The sequence below is a fragment of the Polypterus senegalus genome, unplaced genomic scaffold (assembly GCF_016835505.1).
Source record: "Polypterus senegalus isolate Bchr_013 unplaced genomic scaffold, ASM1683550v1 scaffold_1795, whole genome shotgun sequence".
In the NCBI taxonomy this organism is placed as follows: domain Eukaryota; kingdom Metazoa; phylum Chordata; class Cladistia; order Polypteriformes; family Polypteridae; genus Polypterus; species Polypterus senegalus.
In genome coordinates, this window is record NW_024383191.1 from 1,375 (window position 1) to 17,883 (window position 16,509).

At 38.4% G+C, this 16,509-nt stretch overlaps 2 protein-coding genes across 3 annotated transcripts; both read left to right on the forward strand.

The window, feature by feature from the left end:
• The first annotated feature begins 2,345 nt into the window (after nucleotides 1-2,345).
• Nucleotides 2,346-6,499, forward strand: LOC120521444 (uncharacterized protein C14orf93-like). Its single transcript, XM_039743044.1, has 2 exons — nucleotides 2,346-2,509; nucleotides 5,936-6,499. Exons 1-2 carry the CDS (start codon nucleotides 2,387-2,389, stop codon nucleotides 6,353-6,355), a joined length of 543 nt encoding a protein of 180 aa, XP_039598978.1. The 5' UTR covers nucleotides 2,346-2,386; the 3' UTR covers nucleotides 6,356-6,499.
• Nucleotides 6,500-7,220: 721 nt separating this feature from the next.
• LOC120521445 (proteasome subunit beta type-11-like) lies at nucleotides 7,221-15,931 on the forward strand. Of its 2 annotated transcripts, none has more exons than XM_039743045.1 (2): nucleotides 7,221-7,339; nucleotides 13,228-15,931. In XM_039743045.1, exon 2 carries the CDS (start codon nucleotides 13,578-13,580, stop codon nucleotides 14,493-14,495), a length of 918 nt encoding a protein of 305 aa, XP_039598979.1. In that variant the 5' UTR covers nucleotides 7,221-7,339; nucleotides 13,228-13,577; the 3' UTR covers nucleotides 14,496-15,931. The 2 variants fall into 2 exon arrangements, with proteins under 2 accessions (XP_039598979.1, XP_039598980.1); XM_039743046.1 differs by having other exon boundaries at nucleotides 13,240-15,931.
• Nucleotides 15,932-16,509: the final 578 nt, after the last annotated feature.

The following is a 16,509-nucleotide window of genomic DNA, read 5'->3' on the forward strand; positions in this document are numbered from 1 at the left end:
GGAGGTTATAGAAAAGGCAGCATGTATCATATTCAGCTCACTATTGCACATTTAAAAGACTGCAGTTTTTTTTTCTTAATAAAGCAGAGGCTTCTTCAATTCTGCCTTCTTGTTTTTGGTCACATAACAGTGGGGTGGCATGAGTTAGACATGTTTCGGAGGGGATGGTAGTATTGGGAAACTTGTAGTTATTCACTTAAATAAATGAAAGAATAAATTCACAAGCTAGTAATCTGGATCATTTCACTGACCTAAACCAACTGACTCTATTTGGTAAACACTTGAAATGCCCATCAGTTGGGAGCATTAACAAGTGGTACACATAAAGAATACTGTAAGTCCTAACTAGTATTACTTTTCATATGTAATAGTGCTTAAGAGAAGTAAGCACATGCAGCCAAAAGCCTGAACTGTTAATTGAGGAAGAAGACTTCTTTTTGGCCTGACTATATAAGGTGGTTTCCATTCCCCTTTTTCGTGCTGGACAGTGTGGTTATGAAGTATGAAGCTTTGTCTTGGTTCGTGGAGCAAGCCTCTTAATATAGTACATACCTCTTCTTTTATGTTATTTCTTGTCATCCTTACATCATTTTAGAATTACGTTTTTGCTTTGCTCCTCCTAATATGCAAACACTTTGCCAACATTCATATCCATCACTTGACTGATACTTGCCACTATTATCTCATAGACTGAGCAGGTGTTCCCAGCATTTGACTGAAACTCATTTATTTGTTTTGTTTTTTCACCTTGGTGGTTAAACAAGCTATTCAAAAGAATAAAAAGCAGAGAAGTAACCTCTTATATGTTAGCAAGCCTAACTCCTAAACAATATTTTAATCATGTATTAATAATTTTTTCATAGTTTTAGTTATAGAAATCATTATACCTAGATTATAAAATACAATGACAGGCTCAGCAATTGCATGCTTCTCTGGCCTGGAGGCAACCCACAACTATAGTACAGGCTGTGTAAGGCAACCTTAGTCACACACAGCCTACGCTCAGATTTTAGTTTAATTCATATCTGTGTGTAATTTGCGTGTGACCCTCATGTTTGTGCTGTTTAACTCTGAACTCTTGTTTCTTCTCACACACTTAGTGTCTCTGAAGTGACTCAGTTTATTTGAACACAGTTGTATCTGATGGCATTCTAAATAGCACAAGTGTGAGCCTTCTTTACCGCATCCCTGCTTTCAAAAACAGATGAGCAGATGCAAACATACATGCCCTTGTCAATTTTTATTCAGTGGTGAGATTGATGGTCAGGATCCAGGCCCTGACCCATAATACATGGGCAGATTTTTTCTTTATTTAACTTTATTAGCACTACTGGAGTAGGAACCAAATCTGCAAGCCATGTTTTTCTGCAATGAGTGCATTCTGTGATAACAGTTAAAGCAGTTTCCCATAAAATCCTTATAATGTGGTTCCATTGCATCCTAAAACATGTACACACCCATTCTTATGGAAGGTTTAGGGATGATATATAGTTTACTTCTATGTTTTATAAGAAATAAGTCATGGCAGCAACTGCTTTACGAGGAATAACTAAGGCATATGGAGGTGTTTGTTGTGTTTGTAAGAGCAATGTAAGATAGCTTTATCTTACTAATGTATGCCAAACATTTTTTAATAACCAAAAGACATTTGTATTCTAAAGTTATAAAGAGCCCATACAAACATGTTGACTAAGGTGAAATTCCTCTATAAGTTATTGTGAGGACAACAATGTAATCTTGTATGTAAATTAAACTGCAATATTGCAAAACGTAAACAGTTCTACAGGTCCATGAAAGCCTTTATTGTCATTGTCAATCATAAATAATAAATAAATAAGGACAGAAAATGGATGGATGGAAGAATGGACGTATTTTCCATTTAAATATGACTTAATAAGCTGATATTTTAACATTTTTTTACTAATGACATATGTAGCTTATCCTTTATAAAAATGTGCCTCCCAGGTTTATCTACTGATTCAACTATTTACGGTAATTATACAAATAATAACCTTTTTCTTAGGATGTTTATAATAATATAGGGATAAAGTTTGCATAGTTAACAAGACATCTGGATCATATTTCTGTTTTAAAATAAATCAGTGGACTGAACCATATTTAGTTTTAATAGAGCTTACCTAAAACCAAATTTTATGAGGTTTATTGTAAAAAGCTTTACAACAGTAAAAGGAAAATAAAAACCTATTTTCAAAAATGTGATCAAAATAATCTAAATGATCACGAGCACAATGTCAGTGGCTGTATGTCAAAAAGTAACAATTTTAAATTGCAGCATCTTTTAAGATTTTAATTGTAACTAACATCACTTTTTACTAATTGTAAATATCTGTAACATTAGTGCATTTTGCATTTTATTGTTTGTGTTATGTTTCCAGGAGCATGTGTAGCATATTTTCTGACAAAAAGACGTGAATATCGCAATGCTCTAAATCCTTACCAGAGCCTGAAGGAGCGTGAAGAAAAGAAGCTGCGTAGCAGAAGATATCGGGCAAGTGCACACTCACTTTCTAAGCAGAGATCAACTCTCTATGATGCTTTAGCTATTTTGACTTCTTGTTCTTCTTCTTTCGAGTTTTCAATCTTTTATTTCTTACTGTTCTTTTCCCCATATTATATTAATAGATGTTTTTATGGCCAGATGACTCTGGGTGTTTTCTTAATATTGCTTAGCACTCCATACTGAGCATTTTCATGTATATTGTAAAATGGTGTGGAACTCTGGCTGCACTCAAGAAAGGTGTGGCAGTTTATCCATAACTTTGTTTTTGGTACACAGGGAAAGAGTCTTGTGCCCAAGCTAAAAACATGATGAGCATATGTGAATCAGTATACCACCACAAACATAGCTCTTCTTGGTCCCTGAAGTATACTTCTGATACGTTCTTAACAAATCTAACTTCTTGTTACAAATAGTAACAGAGACTCAAGCCAGGTAACCTAGAACTGTGCATTGGCACTAAAAATGGAGCCAATGGGTAGCACCTTAGTTCATTCTATTTAACATAACAATGATAACATTCTCAAACCTGTTTAATCCAGTTAAAGCTTGCAGGGATCCAGTGCCTTTCCCGACCACACTGGATACAAGGTATGAACCAGCCTTAGATCGGGTACCAGTTGTAGTTAAAGAATTGTGTTTTTTTTTAATTTCTTATTTACTTTAAGCTTATAATCTATGATTATTGTGAAAGATGATAAGGTGAAGCATTGTGACATTCCTAAACAAAAACCCTTGGATTAACATAACATAAGTATTTTAGTTCTGTTTATTTTTGTATAGCGTTCTTCACTGAGTGCAGTTGTAGAAGGATGTGACAAGTTCTTGGGTAAAATGAAAATACAGACTTTACAAATGATTAATTACATAGTGAGTACGCATAAAGACACATATTTGTTTAAACAGATAGTAAAACAAAGAAGTTATAAATTGTTTAATATATTCACTACCGGTGAAAAGTTTTAGAACACCTGAATTTTTCCAGTTTTTATTGAGCTTTGAGAAGTTCAAGTCCAGCGAATAGCTTAAAATGAAATAAAGGTAAGAAGTAAACTGCTAGAGGTTAAAAAAAAGGATTAGGTCACCAAAAACTGAAACACAATGAACTTTTCAGTTATACAAAAAGGCTTTTTTCAAAACTTACAGGTTTTCTGCAATAGTGGAAGTTAATTAAAACTTGAAGGTTGATACAAACTATTCCTACAGGTGCCCCAATTTTTGCTGATTACTTACAAAACCTCTGTGTTTATAAGTTAGCGTTGCTACACAATCTAAAGTCTTATTTTGCACTGTGCATTGCTATCATAAAAGCAAAAAAGGGCAATTAACAAAGAAAGGCACAGAAATCTTTATAACACTTAAAAGGGTTTTCCTGTAGAGAAATTGCAAAGAAAGTCAGGTTGTCAGTATTTACTTTTACTGGAAGAGGCCTGGGTGACCCAAAGCCTCAAAAGAATCAGAAGTCAAGCTTCTAAGAATCAACAGATTGTGTGATAAGCAGCTCACAGGGTAGTGGTAGAAGTAAGCATGTCTCACTTTGAACTGTCAAGAAGACTTGGAGCTGCAGGTTTGATGGGTCGAGTGGCAGTAAGAAAGCCATTAGTAAAATTACAAAATAAGAAAAAAAGAGGCTTCCCTGGAAGAAGGTCCTATGGGCAGATGATTTCAAATTTCACATTTTTGGACCATCATGCAGATTTTTTACATTCCATCAAGTAAATTAAACAATGGATCCTCATTATGTAAGACCAACTGTCAACCATAGAGGAGGAAGTATGATAGTCTGGAGATATTCTGTAGTTGGCAATTTGGCAGTTTGACTGCCTTGCTGAACCAAAAGGCCTACCACAGCATTTTGAATGCAAAACCCTCTGGTCTATACCTAGTTGGGCAGGGGTTTATCCTACCATAGGATAATGACCCAAAGTGTGCCTCCAGTCTAGTTCGGAACTATCTTAAAAGAAAAGAACAAGATGGTAGGATGGTTCAAAAAATGGAAAGGCCAGACTTAATCCTAATCAAGCTGGACTAGGATGAACCAGATAGAAAAGTTAAAGCAAAGCAACCTACTAGTGCAACATATTTGTGGAAACTTCTGAAACAGTATTATGAAGAAATTTACAAATAATATTTGATTTCTGTTGTAGAAATAATTCCATAAGTGTGTTTGGATGTTGTATCTGCAAAAGGTGACTACTTTGATGAATCAAAAATGTAGATTACATTTTGTTGAATAAAACAATTCCATGATTTCTCTTTTTTATCTGCAACTGTTCATGTGTTGGATGCTTTAAATTCAGAGTATAGTGAGACATTAAACTGCGTACATTTCAATAAAAACTGTTAAAATTAGAGTGTTCTAAAGATTTGCACCAGTGGTGTAAATTGACCCAAACAATATCTGTCCATTAATTAATTGTTGAGCTATGTCCAGTTGACGGTGGATTATAGGAAAAAAAACTCCAGTCAGCAGCATTCCTGGAGAACATAAACCTCTGGGGTGTCCATGGTCAGTTTTAACAGACAAAGTCTGACATAGACATAGTCACAGTCCTGGAGAACTAGGCCAATATGCTGCCTACTCCTTCCTGGCATTTCATTCTCGGACATGTATAATCAGGGTGGATCCTGATGCCCGTGGCTCTGGCATAAAACATAAAGCAGCATTGGACATGGTACTATCTGATTACAGAACCCACTGATATACAAACCCACTTTGGAATTGACATTTAACCTAACCTGAACGTCTTTGAAAACCTAGAAGGGAAAAAACATGTAGAAATAGAAAAAACATGCATATTCTACATGAACAATGAGCTGGCGATTAGATTCAAATCTAGGACAATGGATCTTTGAGGCAGTAGTGCCACCCAAAAGAAGGATTATCAGTTTTATATATTTACTATTTCAGTGACTAGCACTGTTGCCAGACAGCTTCAAGTAACTGGGTTTTATGCCTGACTTGTTCACTACCTTTGTGAAGGTTGCATCTACTTTTGGGGTCCATGTGATTTTTCTCCAGTTTTCTCCCACATCCAAAGATATGTTTCAAAGATAAGATAAGTGTCCAATTTCTGCATGTGTACAAGTGTGCCCTGTACTAAAGCAAGGTCTAGACCCCAGATGATTTCTTCTTTTGCACATGATGCACTTTGGTTTTGCTCTATGCAACCTTGTAATATATTGAGCCATTTAAAAAAAAAAACCAGATGAATGTAGACATCCAGGCATTGAACCTGTCACCTGTGTTCTTAGTAGAACCACATTCATTTCTCTGTTGTATTAATTGTATGTCTGCCTTATTTTTAGGTCTTCCATGACAATCCATCTACCTGCTTAAGCTAGCTTTGCAATTCTTATATGTAATCATTATTATTGTTAATTTGTTAATGATTACTTTTCTTTTTGTGTATATAGCTTTTTGCTTACCGCTCATCCATCATTGCCCAGTTTCCTTTGGCAGACCAGCAGCTATGGGAAGGTGTAACTGAAGAGCTAATGTCAGATGAAGAAGACAGTCCAGTGGAGCCCGGTGTTTGGGTGGCAAGAGTACCCTCTTTTCGATCAGCACAACTCTCAGAACTGATCTGTCGTATTAACGCTAACTCTAAGCATGGTCTCAAGCCCAACCGTGTCTATGGTCCTCCTTCTGATCGACTGCCATCAAAAGATGTGTTGAGGCTCCCTCCAGAGCTTTACTGTGCAGGGTTTGATGATGACTTTGATGACAGTGCGTTGGGTGAGGCCATGATCATTGGAGAAAATGGAGAGTACTGCTCTGAGATACTAAGCCCAGCATCTGGTAATGTGGAGGTAAAACTAGAAAGAGACGAATGATTGGGCGCATGAATTACAGTTTGGATTAAGCACCTTGGATTAAAGAATTGATTATAGTGTTAATTATATGTATTAGTAATGCAGAAATTGTATATTTGTGTATTATATAACACTTTTAAAATAAACACAGTTACTTTTATTATATATGTTTGTCTTTTGAGTTATTTAATTGTTAGGCAAAAACTGACATTATATAAAATTAAACTTGAATGGTTAGTAACTTTAGTATTGTTAAAATCAGGTTTTCCAGAGAAAATGGGACTACAAAGAGGCCATTTTGCTTGTGATTGGTTTTAAATTCTCCTCATGATAATCCTACAACTGTTTGTGTGCCGCATACCAACTCACTTAGTCCTTAGTCATTCTTATTTGTTCTTTAATCAGCTGCTGTCACTTTACATCTCATTATGTTTTATTCTTCTTTGTCTCTAGTCCATTCATTATACCTCACCATTGGTTATGCATATTTTTCTGTAGTTTCTCCCTCTGTTTTTTTCACTCACACTCATAATTTATGTTATATAATGTTAAATTAAACTGAACAGCTACTGTCAACATAAAGCATTGAAATTACTGCTCTTAAATGCCCTAAGAAACAATGCTCTCCTGCTTCACCGTTTTATCATGTCTGCTCTAATTCTGACTGGTAGCACCTATGCGAACAGGCTGTTGTATCTGTCCTCTGGCCGTGCCTACGCTGTCACGGCAGTGAGTCATTTCTCTGGTGCTACCCATCCTGTTTCTACATTAAGTTTCCTAGCAGTGCCCAAGGTGATGAAAGTGGCAAGTCTATCGTTTGGCTAATTAAAATGCCCATGTGGATATTGACCTTGAAGGTTTTGCTATTGTCAATAAATATGCTGTATGGTGTCTTTGTAATCTTGCAATTTTTATTTATTTCAGATCACCTTGTATGGTTAGAATTTTAACACATCTGCAGCTTGCCCTCTTTCTGGCTCAGGGCTTTGACTCTGTCTCAGTACTGTAAGTAAACAGGCTGGTGTTTCATTCTTTTCAAATGTAATTTGTAGTGTATTACCTTTCAGAAGACCTGCTGTTGAATACTATATGACATTTTATTCTTATGGCATTAAACTTTTAAGTATTTATTTAGAATATCAAAATTACAAACCCTGTTTGTCTGTATGTGGTACAGGAACTCACTCAGGGTCACATATTGAATCAATGTTTAGGACTGAACCCCTGGCAGTGTGTTTTACACTTCAACAAATAACACATTTTATGTGTGGCAGCACTGAGGGACAGTAATTAATACTATTGGCTCACACTTCTAGGGTGGAATTGCAGGTACAGAATGCTGCAAGTTTTCTCTGTGTCATGGGTGGGGGATTTCACTTACTTCTCTGGTTTCCTCTCATAATCCTAAAAAACTTCTGGGTTAATTGACATCACTTATATGGCTCTTTATTTATGTGTGTTGTGTGTCCAGTTATGTAAAGTAATCCTGTCCAGACATCGGCTTGTTGGATGTTCCGGCTTGCTAAAAAAGCATGTTCAAGAAATTTATGGATATTTTATGTAAAGCTGTAATAACCAAGTGGCATCGTGGTGGTACAGTGGTTAGTGGTGCTGTCTCACAGTTACAGGGACCTGTGTTTAACTGCCCACTCAATGTTCGCTTGGAGTTTCCATATTTTTATTCCTAGGCTTTCTCTGGGCACTAACATGTACATCTTAAGTTAAATGGCATGTCTGAGTTGCTGTGTACTCAGTAGTAGACATATTTCCCATATAGAGATGTTATTTCCTTGCACCCAATTCTCTCATAATGGTGCCTGTTCCCAGACTCTTTGTGATGGAAAAAGTGGGTTCAGAAAATGGATGGTGAATGGATGTCATTTGTTTCAGGTCACACAACCATTTAGAATCAATGCAGTGTAGTCAGTTAAATCGACAGGCTCTAAAATACTGAGAATGCACCACTTCTGAAGATATGGCCCAGCTTCCCTTGCAGATATCCTATCAACCCTTTTCGTACAAACTCTGCTTGATTAGACTTACTGAAATGGCTAGATAATCAGTAATGTAAATTATTTTGTAAATGAATGCACAGACATATTATTACTACCTTTTTCTGTTCAGGAGATTCTTAGCATAACCCAGTTCAGTTTTTCCCTTTCTCTCTGTGTGCCTTTAAACCTCAATGCAGGCCATTAATCTAAGAGCTTGTCTGGCTGGCATAAAGCGGCCCCCCGAAGCTATCCAATATTACTCTGCAAAATTAATTTCCATCAGGAGTTAATAGTCATGATGAATTATATGGAAAGATGAAATATATTTATCAGTTTGTTCTCAATATTTTTTTTACCAGTTGTACTTCAACACCGGCTGCATGATGGCAGTACACGGACTAACTAAATGTTATACACCAGGTTCATTTTTTCAAGTTCCAACTCAGCACTCAAAGGTGTAACGTTAGTTTAATGAAGCAATTTTATATACCATCCTGTGGATATTTATGGTGCTGTCCTTTAAAATACATCAAGTGCCATCTCCCTAGAGCCCTCTCTGTTGACCACATTACTCCTTTATCGCTGAGCCTCAATATCTTTTTAAATGGCCAGGCACTGTTAGTGACCCTGACTTACTTCATTCTCATAATAGGGCGTAGCTCTGCTTCTATAATATATGCATCATGTACTCATATTTGGCACTTTTGGAGAATTCCTCTACCCATCCTTATAACCTCTGTGATATAAGGCCGGCCAGTCATCCCAGCCAATACTCCCAGGCCGCCAGGTGGAGCCCTCCCTGCAGGATGGAGGTGCCCCGAATGCCAGCAGGGAATAATGGACATTGGAGTTTTCCTTCACAGCCCTGCTGAATACCCTGGGGGCCACCAGAGGACGCTGCAGGGAGGCTCAAGGATTGTTTTCAATACAACCCGGAAGTGCATCACAGTCACGGGGACAGAAGAAGCAATGTACTTCCGGGTTGAAGAAAAGGAGTTTTTATCCGACCCAGAAGTGTTACTAGTCACATGGACAGAGAGAGAGAAACACTTCCGGATCAAGGACTTTAAAAAGGACTGTGGGAGATCCCATGGTTGAGCTGAGTCAGGTGGCAGGATGACAGTGCATCTGGGAGAGGAGGATTATTGTTTATTGTATTGATTATTGTGATTGTATGAGTATTGTGGAGTGTAGGGTGCTTTGTGCACTTATTAATTATAATAAAGTCAACTTTTGGACTTTTATCTGGTGTCTGGGGTCTGGTCCGAGGGTTCAAGGGGATGACAGCGCCCCCTATCTGTCACACCTCTTTCTGGTTGGAAAGGCTAGACTTCACCGATAACTGCTGGGTCTATGTGGGGGAACATTTCTTGCTTCTATCCAGGCTGCAAGTCTTTTTCTTTTGCTGGTGCATCAGTTGAACTTCCAGGGTACCCAGAACACATCCCAGGCGTAGTGCCCCCTGTTGGCTGCCTGTTTATCCAGATGCATACTTGGAGAAACTCTCTAATGTGGGATCTTCTTTTGCTGGATGGAATTTTCCATGTTCGTCTCATATCTTGCCTTTTGTTCATGCTCTTTTTGTTCCTGGTACCTCCTTGCCAGCCTGGCAAATCTTCTCACTACATTTGTGGGGCACTTTTTTTCGCTAGTTGATCAGTAGCTTTCATTGCATCAGATACCTGTACATACAACTTAGCTCTAGTCTGCCAACTGACATATATCGATGTGTGGTAAAATCCTCAACACCTTTAGTCCAGAAAGTTGGGACAGCCAAATGACCACCTCCATCTTGACTATCCTGCCTGAAACTGTAATGAAGTGCATAATTGCTGCGTGACCCAGTGGCAAAGATGTCGGTATGAAAACGTCATGTCTGCTAGTTCAAGCCCTGCTGTTGACTGAATCATTCAGTGTGATTTACAAGTTGTTTTGATCGAAAATGGCAGTTAAATTACAGGGAGTCAAAGCAACAGGTCAAATACAACAAATAGTGCTGGTCAGTCCATCAAAAAGGAACACTTATGCTGGACCATTTTAGAGTCACCAGGTAACCTCTGAGGTATGGGTGGAGCATGCACAGGCTGTGACTGTGTCTGGATTTCAATTTTAATCCTTTGAACTGTAAAATAATGTAGTATAAGATTTGCATACCCACTTCATCCAAATCAAGGTCCTAAGGAATTGACGTCTATCATGGCACCAGTGCTTACAAGGCAAGAAACAGCTCTGAGCAAGGTTTCTGTCCATCACATTCACACTCACACAGGGCCAGCTTTGAACCACCTGTTCACATGACACAAACACATCTTTGGGGATATGGGAGGAAATCCAATGCATAGATTAGGTGAGCAGAGAGTGAATGTAGCATTCAAATCTAAGATGCAAGATCTGTGAGGTGGCAGCACTACCCTCTATGCCACCATAGCTGTGATACATCAACAGCTAAAAAAAAAGTTAAGTAATATTCTTCACAGAATGATTTTTTGAAACATGTTTTGGCTCTTTAATCTTTATACATTTTAAATTTCCTCTGTCAATCATCACTGTAACTTATTGTTTTAGTAAAATAAAAGGGCTGTTAAGGGTGTTTTGTGAATAAACTCTTTTTTCCCCTAAAAATGGAAAGCATTGATTCAATGCAAAGAAAGTCTCTACAATGAGACCTACTGTATTATTAATAGATAATGGCTTCCCTCAATAATTTAACTTATTATTAAAATTTTTACAGTATAACAACCCTCAATTTTGCCTTCTTAAGCATTTTTTCCAATTCAATTATTTATCTAAAAAAATATTGCTTTTTCTAATATGTGACATTGTCTTTATGTCATATGCTAAAAGTCCGTTTCCAGCTGAGGGTCTGGACCAATTGGCCCTGCAGTGTTCTCTGGTGTCTGTATGCACATACACAGATTAATAATTATAATAATAATAATAATTCATTACATTTATATAATGCTTTTCTTGCTACTCAAAAGTGCTTACATAGATACCACCATCAATGTGTAGCACCCACTTAGATGATGTGACTGCTGCCATTATTGCACCAGTATAGTCACCACACATCAGCTGTTAGATGGTGACGGGGTGAGAGAGATAGCCAATTAGAGACAAGGTATGATTAGGAGGGCATGATGGGCATTTAGCTAGGACATCGGGGTACACCCTACTCTTTTCAAAAGATGCCCAGAGATCTTTTTTGACCACTGAGAGTGAGGACCTTGGTTTTACTTCTCATACGAAGGACAGCATCATACATAGAGCACAGTGTCCCCCTTACTGCACTGAGGTATTGGGATCCAGTCTCAGACCACAGGGAATATGACCCCTGCTGACCTCACCAACACCTCTTTCAGTAGTAACCCCAGCTTTTCCTAGATAGTATCCCATGGAATACACATTAGTGAAAAGTTATGGACATTCCGATACTATTTGCTCGATTAATGGTAGCCACAGTAATTACAAATAAAAAAGAAAGGAGATCAATATCAGGAATTCAGCATTTACAAGGCTTTATGGTGCATCTTGATTTTTACTGATTGCTGAGGAGGACCACACTAAACTTGGAAAAGCCATCAAGGAGGCCTATGTTTGCTCCTTCTACTTTGTGGAAAAGAAGCCAACAGTGTGATGCTGCTGTTTCTATGAAGTACAGAATCCTACTGCACAAAGAACTGGTGTATATGTCAAAAATCATTTTGTCAGGTGTTTGCTGACCTCACACTGACCAGTAAACACTTGACAGCATGGTAGTTAGTGCTGTTACTGGATGTGTGCAACTTATGTAGTCTGCATGTTCCTTTCGTGTTCTTAAGGCTTGTGTCTTGTCACCTCAAGGCCATTTGATTCTAAACTTGGGGTGTTGCTGTTTCAATTTAGGCAGTTCATAGCCAATAGATTTTCTTGTGCTGCAGGTGGATGTGTGGCTTGTACTTTAATTAGCGTTTACAGTACATCTATATGGTAGTATTTTGTCAGATGATGACAATGTCAGCGGGTATCACAATGATGTGCTGCCAATCAAGACAGATCAGGCACCAGCATCCTATTATTTGATTTTTTTGTCATGTGAAATGTGTGTAAACTTGCGTGTTTTGCTGGTCATTAGCAAAAAGAGAGATAAGGTTTATTAGTTAGGTAGATTAATGTTTACATTAGAGACATCTGCACACATTTCTGAAAAATATATGGCCCCATCAGAATTTTTATGCCAGAAACTCCAATGATAAAGATGTAGAGAAGATTGTTGCCTCCTCACTGTGTTGTGCTGCCTTCAATATGGAGTTTTTTCTCCTATTGCATGTGTGCGTTCACCTGGAGACTTGCTGCCTGATAAGCCAGTGTCACTGGTGAGGAATCGCTCAGAGCTGCACTTCCACACTTATTCTAGTCATCCTCCCTGATAGAACAGAGACGAGATGTGAAAATGGGTCACAGGAATGAGAGGCACCATTTCTGCAGCTCAGCTAAACAAGATCTCTGTTTACCAGCGGCTGGTCAGATCTGTGTTTTGTGACATGGCTTTCTTTTTCAGCAGCTCCCTTCTCAGCCTCATGGCACGCTCTTCTGTTTACACCCTGGGACTATGGGATGCTTGAGCGTTCATGTATGTGGGTAGCTATACAAGCGTGGCATCTCATCTTTAGATTCTCATTGTATTTTATAAGGAGCTCATGAAATAACATAGAAGAGTGTAACAGAGGATGAGAGCCATTCAGGCTCACAATATTGTGTAACGTTGTCATGTTTGTCATGACATCTTCTTTTCTGAGAACCAGGCTTGTTGGGATCCATCTAAAAGAGAAGCATGTCTCTATTAATAAATGTATTTGTATACTTGCTCTCTAATTGCACATTCACCACAATTTTCTTTCGCTTTCAATTTTTTGTTTCTAGCACGCTAAGCAGACTCCAAGCTGATGCAGTACTCAAGCGAAAAATAATGTGGACTTTCACTTTACCCCCAGCATAGAGCTTTCTGTTGCACTTTCCTTAGGACACACCCTCACATACTTCAATCAAATAAAAAGGGAGCCGACACAAAGAGGAAAGAATAGGAGCACAGTTCAAGCTGCAAACTCCATTCATTCCCCTTTGGCTCAGTCAAGAACTTTTTCAATTGAAGATCATGAAGGATTTGCTTGAAGGTGTTTAGAAGTCACAACACTCCAAAGGTACGTGTAGTAGTGCTAGACTGACAAAACTCCAATGAGTTTTTCTTCTTCAGCCTGAACGTTGAAGCCACAATGGCCTTACAGGAGGTGTGCCACTTCTATGACAGTGTTCCATCTTCTTCAGAGCACAGCCCTGTTGCTTTAGCCCTTGAGGGCTGCTGTACCGAATACAGATCAGCAAAAGCTGGTCACAGCTTGCCTGTGTTTTACCTACCAGTGATGAAATCACAACCTGTCTGTCAACCCTGGAAGACCATTAATGTGAGCACAATGCCAAGTTCTACTTCCAGCGTGAAGTCGTTTATGCTGGCAGAAGAAAGTAAAAGACCCTTTGATTTAAGTCATGGCACTACAACCCTCTCTTTCAAGTTCCAAGGTGGTGTAATTGCAGCTGCTGATACACGGTCAAGCTGTGCTAAAAAAGTGGAGTGTCCTTCATCTCAGAAGATTATCCCCATCCATAGCCACCTAGTAGGGACAACCTCTGGAACATCAGCAGACTGCACGTTATGGAAACGTATTTTGTCTTATAAATGCCGCCTGTACCAGCTCCAGAATAAAAGGACTCTAACAGTCAGAGGAACGGCCAAACTACTGTCTGGAGCACTATTCCCCTTCAAGGGTACAGAGCTCTGTGTGGCAGCAACATTGTGTGGCTGGGATCACACTGGTCCGGCCTTGTACTATGTCTACAGTGATGGCACTTGTCTGGAGGGAGAACTGTTTTCTGTGGGCTCTGGTTCACCCTATGCCTACTCGATCCTGGACCGTGAGTACCATTTTGATATGTCAGTGGATGAAGCATACTGCCTGGCACGGCGTGCTGTCTACCACGCCACACACCGGGATGCCTACTCTGGAGGAAATGTAGACTTGTACCATGTCACCAAAGAAGGCTGGCGCAAAATAGGCAGGGAGAATCTGTTTCCTGTTTATTATGAAAAGAAGGAGGCCCAGTTACATGGGAGTGGAGAGGTACCTGGCTTCTGAAGCTATGTGGTTTTGCTGTTATTGAAATAAAAAATACAAGATGAACATTACAGGACTCCATAATAATGGATGTAATTCTTCCATGTTTTTAATATTATTTATGGAATGCAAATATTAGATTTCTGCCCGGAAAATGAAAATTAATGTTTTGCTAATTAAGATCCTTGCCCGATCCTTTAGGACCCATTATTTGTAATCTTTTGAAGACTTTTAACAGATAAAACTTTCTGTTTAGGCCACAAAAATAAGATGAGTGGATGTGTAGCACACTCCTTCCAGGGCACTCTTTAATGGTCTCTACGAAAATTGAATGTGTTTGTTGATCTGAGAGGTTCCGCCCACAACAGAAGAGCAATGATTGGACAGGGCAAAGCTCCTCCTCTGTCACAATCTATAAAGACTGGGCTCATGTCATATCAGAGTAATTGGCTAAGCATCTTGGCAGCTCAGGGTGATGTATCAGACACCATCATGCAATCTTTACTTCCAAGGACCACCTGCTACTTCTACCTACTGTATGCGTCCAGCAATGTCTTGATACGGGGGTAGGCCATTTCCAGCTAAATTTTGATAAGATTGCTACATTTTAGCTTTTAAGTAATTATATTTAGTTAATCTTAAGAAAATATCTTTGAAGCCTACAGATAACAAAAATAAATATTTTGAGGATTGTCTATTTTTTTGTGTTTGTTACCAATAACAGTCCATGGCCATGTCTCTCTCAGGTTCCATGTGTATTTTTACCATTTCTGACTTGAATGCTGACATGAAAGTTTTATTTTCAAGAAAGGATCTCGCAGTATGAATACATTGACCTGACATGAATGCAGCAGACCAAGACTAACCTATTCTTGAACATTTGGTGTCTTGGCAGAAGGATGAACCAAAAAGAACTTCTTCATACAGCTTGTGAGAATACATCACTAAACACCTTTGGAATAAGTAGCTGTTCGTCCATGCTAAAATGAAATGTTCACACCACCATCTCATTCACCAGCTAAGCTTATCATCACTACGAGAATGTTGCTTATTTAGCTTGCCAGTATCCCCTCTCTCCATTTCATCACCCTGATTGTGTCTGGGAATTTACTTTGTTCCTGACATTTAAATCCCAGCTAAGGATTTGCATGGCACCTTTTTTTAATCCCTGACTGTTTTCGGTACTTGTGTACTAAATGGATGGCAGTACTGTTATCGTCATGCAAATCGTTGGGTTGCTTAATTTTTGGAGTTTAATTTATTAGACTGACCTACCCCAACCACAAATACTAACCTAAAACTTAGTGAAGGTGAAGCGTAGTTGCTTATAGGTCCCTAATTTTAATGTCCCCTTTGCTGCCTAATCTTAAAAATGAAAATCCGATTTGCGTCACAATAATAGAAAAGTCAGTAATTGTTAAATTTAATTGTGCTCATTGTTTAATTAGAAGACCCATTTTCTCCCATTTTATTCTGCATAATTAAATTTATGCTTAAAGAAAATTAAGACATACTTGTATTCTTTATATATTTTTAAATGCTTACTTTGTTTTAATATGTTTTAATTCACTTGCTTTCTTAATTATATCTAAAAATGCAGGGTAGACGCAAACACAAATGTCTCTGAAAGGAGCAGCTACTGCAGTGTTACTGAATTGTGCACTTATTAGTAAATAAAAAAGCAGAACATTAAAAACTAAAAAAGGAAAAAGAATTCTTACCCATCTAACACATATAAATGTCTGCTCCATTCAGTAAAAGAATAGCATAACCCATATGCAATTTTCAGATGGATGCATAAAACATAAAAACTGGGAGATAATGGCTTGCTTAATTAGGGTAGACATCCAATTAAGAGAAGAAATGGGTTGGGACAAAAACCTGCAGCCACAGGGGGCCTCAAGGACTGATCCTGAGAGCCACTGCTATAAAGGATGAATACACAGAGTGGTGTTAACTCATTAGGCAGGCAAAGATCAAGGTGGATTTTTGTCTGGTTGAAATTTAGCAGTGACTGTGGCACAACATAATGGGC